Below are 5,855 nucleotides of genomic sequence, written 5' to 3'. Positions count from 1 at the left end.
CAGCCGAAGTGAGTAAAGTGCCCCCGGACAGGTCCCTCTCACGAACCTGGCAGCCAGAGCGCCACTTAGAACTTCTGGGAAGGAACAAGTATCTGCCACAGACTTGGCTCTAATAAAATTTTGGGGTTAAAGATGAGACCTCTGCCACAGGCCTAGTACTTGAAAGTTTGAACGGTAGAGCGAATCCTCTCAATGTATCTTTTTGGGGTCACCGACTGACAGTCTGAATACAACCTGTCAGTGTGCGGTCACCCAGATCCCCGATGGTTTGTTCAAGCCCTATTGGATCACCTGCCTCTGGGTTCTCCTCAGACCGATTACCTACCGAACAGCACCCAGCTTGGGATCTTCTCAATAGAGATGGGGGACCCAGTAAGTCACCGGGGCCCCCTTTGTAGCACCAGTTGCTCCGGGCCTTAGGAGCCCAGAGTCAGGAACTCTGCGTAGCACGTGCGCCCCGGCCTGGTAGGCCATAACGCCGGGGCCGTCATGTGCGCACACCCTAAAGGTGGGTGCCACACCTGGAACCAGGAACCCGCGAAAAGAACCCAAACCAACGGCCTCCGCCACAGAAATACCCCTCCCCAGCATGCACAGCGAGGTCCAACTCCTCTCATTGGCTGCTGGGAAGAAGTGGCTCCGCCTGGACCCCTCTGGCGCCATCTGCCGTCCAGAGATGAAACTGCCTCCCTGGACGCACAGACTGACCCACAGGACAATCCAGGATTGGCGACAGACAAATTTAACAAATTATTGAATGAGAGCAAGTAACTCTCTCATTCCCCACTAAATTTAGTATAGCACCTGTACTGAAAAGTACACAGGCGCTACAACTACAGTGGGTGACAGCGATATTGTGTCAATCTCGCTCCCTTTCTCAGCGAGATTGACCACCTATTAGCCCCATCACGGGAGCCAGGTCCGAGCTGGCTTGCCGCGATTGAGACAAAGCCGTCATAGAAGCGACGGGAGATCCGACTTGGATTCCCGCCAATTCTAGCCGGTGTTTGGTATGAATCCTGAGGGGGAACTCCCCGCCGGATTTTAAATAAAAATCCGGCATGGGTTCCCCCCTCAGGAGCATACCAGGCCCTTAGGTCTGGTATGGGTTGTAAGGAGACCCCCCTACGCCAAAAAAACGGCGTAGGGGTCCCCCCTAAAATCCATACCAGACCCGTATCCAAAGCACGCTACCCGGCCGGCCAGGAAAGGAGTGGGGACGAGCGAGCGCCCCCCCTCCTGAGCCGTACCAGGCCGCATGCCCTCAACATGGGGGGGTTGGGTGCTCTGGGGCAGGGGGGCACACTGCGGGCCCCCCCCACCCCAGAGCACCCTGTCCCCATGTTGATAAGGACAGGGCCTCTTCTCAACAACCCTGGCCGTTGGTTGTCGGGGTCTGCGGGGCGGGGGGCTTATCGTAATCCGGGAGCCCCCTCAAATAAGGGGGCCCCCCACCCTAAGTGAATGAATATGGGGTACATCGTACCCCTACCCATTCACCTGGAGGCAAAGTGTAAAAGTTAATAAACACACGACACAAGGGTTTTTAAAATAATTTATTTGTCTGCTCCGGAGGCCCCCCCTGTCTTCTTTAGCTCTTTTTGCAGGGGGGGCTTCTTCTTCCGCTATCCGGGGGTCTTCTCCGCTCTCCAGGGGTCTTCTCCGCTATCCGGGGGGTCTTCTCCACTCTCCGGGGGGTCTTCTCCACTCTCCGGGTGTCTTCTCCACTCTCGGGGGGGTCTTCTTCTATGTTCGCCGCTCTCCGCTGTTGACTCGGCGCACCCCGGTTCTTCCTCCCGCTGTCCGGTGCCTTCTCCTTCAGGGCTGGCCGCCGCTATACTAGCGGTGGCCAGTCCGCTCTTCTGTGACGTCATCTTCTTCACTGCTCTTCTTCTGCCTTCTCCCGATGTTGACACGACGCTTCATCTCGCTGCAATGACGGGTGCGCGGCTTGCATCCGACTTATATAGGCCTCACAGTCCCATCATGCTCCGGTACCTACCCACGTGATACCTATCCACGTGGGTAGGTACCGGAGCATGAGAGTAAAATCGCCCATGTAGCTCTAGCCCACTCATTTGTAAATGACTGAGTTAAAAACATAGGAAAAAATGGGTAATTTCTCACGATACATTAAATGCATTTACTTGATGTTAAACAGCTCAAAAAAGAGAAGTAAAATAATCATTAGAAAAAATGGAAAAGAAAAATTGTCAGACCAGCTAAAAATGCAGGTTTGAAAAGTTCCAAGTTTAATTGGTATCTTTTTTGCTTATAATTTTGTATATTCGAATTCACTAGAACTGACTTAATGAAGACGGAAAAAAAGAGACATCTGAGGTCTTAAAGTAGGTGGGCTTTAGGGGTGGGGGTGGTATGTTTTGTTATGTATACTGGAAACAAGATGCAGCAGAACATAAGGGACGAAACTTCGCAGGTGAACCACAGCGAGAAAAAAATGTTGCTGAAAACATTTGTCTGTCTCTTGTGCTCTGTCACTGTGGCCTTAGACAGCTGTCTTAACAGTAAGTAAACGTTTTCTTTTTTTTTACCATGTTTTATTTTAATATACTGTATATGCTGTACTTTGGGGGATAAGACTTCAGTAAACTTGATAGGATGTATTTTAGTGATGGAAATATAAAGGAAAAGCATGTACATGTGTTTTTTTCATGGTTGTTCCACATACTGTATGGGAATCTTTTTACCATGAAAATTTTGTACTAATATATACATTTTTTATACATAACTATTTAAAAATTTTTCAAATTGCCTTAAAAATCCCATCAAGAGGTTCCATATCCTTAAGCACGAAAGGCACAAGATTGAATTTACAAACCTTGTTAAAGGGTCTGTTTTAGCTCTTGTTCACACCGAACGCAAGTTTTAAATCACGCAATTTCAAACCCTCATTTTAGTGCGAGTTCGGGGCGATTTGAGAGACATCTGTCTGGGTTCATGCACAGATATCTATTGAAATCGCCCCAGAAGTCACCAAAATTAGTGCAGGAACTACTTTTGGAAATCGATGCGATGACACAAAATCGTCGACGCACCAATTGGGACATCGCCTTTGCCGGCAGAAGGCTGCGATTTGGCATGCGATTTGACATGTCAAAAAGCGACGATGTGAATGGATGCTTAAGTAAATTTTAGAGCATGTAACAATAAACTCACATGCAAAAATAATGAATCTTAGCAGCTAAAAAGACCCAAAATGGATCACAAAAGAATTGATGCATGGCTAGACTTATGCCTCGTACACACGTACGGGATTTCCGACGGGAAATGTTCCTGTCGGAAAACCGAGGGGAAAGCCGAGAACCTGCTCGATTCAGTCTTTCCCCTACACACAGACGGTTTTCCCGACAGGAAAACTGCGTGGATCTTTGGCCGGGAATCCCGGCCGTGTGTATGCTGGTGGATTTGTGGTGCAGTTTTTATTCTTAAATAAAATTCCACTCGGATGTTTAGCACTTTATATTTGGGCTCTTTCACTTAAAAGGAGTCATTTAATATTATTAAATGTTTTACATATATGGTGCACTGATTTGATTATATTTATGTTTTGCGCTACTGTGAATTATCTATTAGTGTTTTGCAATGGAGATTTTTTTATTCTTATTTTACATTTTTAAATATTTGAATTATTTATTCATATGGCAATTTAAAACAGTTTATTGATATTAATTATTATTTTTTACTATGTATCCCAAAGGCTGATGTTTTTTTTTTATTTTGAACAGACCAGTAACAGAGGACTAGAAGCTCCTCCTGCCACCGTTTCCCTAAATATGGGCTGGGAAAAAGCTAGCTCATATGAAAACTGTATGTTAATTAGGAAAAAAAGGTACTTAAATTAAAACAATTACAGTGCCACTATCCGCATTCAGAAAGAGAAGGGAATAATCAGGGATATGCAATTAGCGGACCTCCAGCTGTTGCAAAACTACAAGTCCCATCATGCTTTTTTCTCTGGGTGTCATGCTTGTGGCTGTCAGAGTCTTGCTATGCTTCATGGTACTTGTAGTTCTGCAACAGCTGGAGGTCCGCTAATTACATGTCCCAATAAATAGTGTGTGTTTAGTATCACTTTAATCTCACCACACAGGCAGTTTTCAGGGTGGAGCATATTTCCTAAGGCCCCTTTCACATTGGAGCGGGAGCCACGGTAGCGGTATAGCGACGCTAAAAATAGCGGCACTATACCGCCGGGATTGCCACGGGAATCGGCCGCTAGCGGTGCGGTATTAACCCCCGCTAGCGGCCAAAAAAAGGGTTAATACCGCCCGCAATGCGCCTCTGCAGAGGCGTATTGCGGGCGGTATTGCCGTGGTCTCCCATTGTTTTAAATGGGAAGGAGTGGTGAAGGAGCGGTATACATATCGCTCCTCTCACCGCTCCAAAGATGCTGCGGACAGGAGATTTTTTTCTCTCCCGCCAGCACATCGCCTCGCCTCAGTGTGAAAGCCCTCGGGCTTTCACATTGAGTATGCAGTGAAGGAGTTTTTCAGTCGGTATAGCAGCGCTATTTTTAGCGCTGTACCGCCTGAAAAACTCCTCAGTGTGAAAGGGGTCTAAGCAGACTGGGAGTTTTAGGCAGGATTCACACTGATGCGGTGCGAATAAGTTCGATTTACAGGCAGATTTGTGCTAATTTTCAGAGCACACTTCGATTTTGTGGTGCAATTTGTGCATAAGACCGTGTGATTGTAATGCAAGTTTAACCACTTCAGCCTCAGAAGGATTTGCCCCCTTAATGACCAGGCCGTTTTTTTGCGATACGGCACTGTGTCGATTTAACTGACAATTGCGCGGTCGTAAAACATTGTACCCAAACAAAACTGATGTCCTTTTTTCCCACAAACAAAACTTTCTTTTGGTGGTATTGGATCACCTCTGTGGTTTTTATTTTTTGCGCTATATACAAACAAAGAGCTATTTATACATATCCAAAAATATAAATATATTCTTCTACATATTTGTGGTTAAAAAATAAAAAAATCGCAATAGGCACATGTTGATTGGTTTGCGCAAAAGTTATTGCATCTACAAAACAGGGGTAGATTTAGGGACTTTAATTTATTTTTATTGTTTTTACTGGTAATGGCGGCGATCTGTGATTTTTAGCAGGACTGCGACATTGCGGCGGACAAATCTGGCCCCAAATGACACTTTTTGGGGACCAGTGACATTATTACATTGATCAGTGCTCTAAAAATGCACTGATCAATGTAAAAAAGACTCTGGCAGGGAAGGGGTTAACACTAGGGATTAACTGTGTTCCCTCAACATGTTCTAACTGTAGGGAGATGGGCTGCCAGGGACATGACAGATATCACTGTTCCCGATCACTGTCAGAATGGGGAGTCCCCTTGTCTACAAAGGTAGATCCCCGTTCTGCCTCTCTAATAGGCGATCGGGGGTCGCTGGCAGACATCATGTCTGCCGCACAGGTACAGTGATTTGCACAAAAGAGCCGACCTGTGTTTCCCCTAGTGAGGCCACCCCCCCCCCCCCCCCACACAGTAAGAACACACCCAGGGACATACTTAACCCCTTCCCCGCCCCCTAGTGTTAACCCCTTCACTGCCAGTGGCATTTTTAAAGTAATCCAATGCATTTTTATAGCACTGATCGCTATAAAAATGCCAATGGTCCCAAAAATGTGTCAAAAGTGCCCGAAGTGTCTGCCATTATGTCGCAGTACCGAAAAAAAAAAAATCGCTGATCGCCTCCATTACTAGTAAAAAAAAAATATTAATAAAAATGCCATAAAAATACCCCCTATTTTGTAAACGCTATAACTTTTGCGCAAACCAATCAATAAACGCTTATTGCAATTTTTTTTTACG

The 5,855-nt window shown here is 46.1% G+C and overlaps 1 protein-coding gene across 1 annotated transcript in view; it reads left to right on the top strand.

Annotated features, from left to right (window-relative positions):
* Positions 1 to 2,373: 2,373 nt before the first annotated feature.
* LOC120918528 overlaps positions 2,374 to 5,855 on the top strand; it is a 43,456-nt gene continuing 39,974 nt past the window's right edge. Inside the window, exon 1 of the mRNA XM_040330157.1 lies at positions 2,374 to 2,525. Coding sequence (XP_040186091.1) covers positions 2,387 to 2,525 — 139 coding nt within the window. The 5' untranslated portion in view covers positions 2,374 to 2,386. The remainder of the gene's footprint in view (positions 2,526 to 5,855) is intronic.

The sequence above is a fragment of the Rana temporaria genome, chromosome 12 (genome assembly GCF_905171775.1).
Source record: "Rana temporaria chromosome 12, aRanTem1.1, whole genome shotgun sequence".
In the NCBI taxonomy this organism is placed as follows: domain Eukaryota; kingdom Metazoa; phylum Chordata; class Amphibia; order Anura; family Ranidae; genus Rana; species Rana temporaria.
This window is presented reverse-complemented; position numbering and strand designations above follow the sequence as displayed.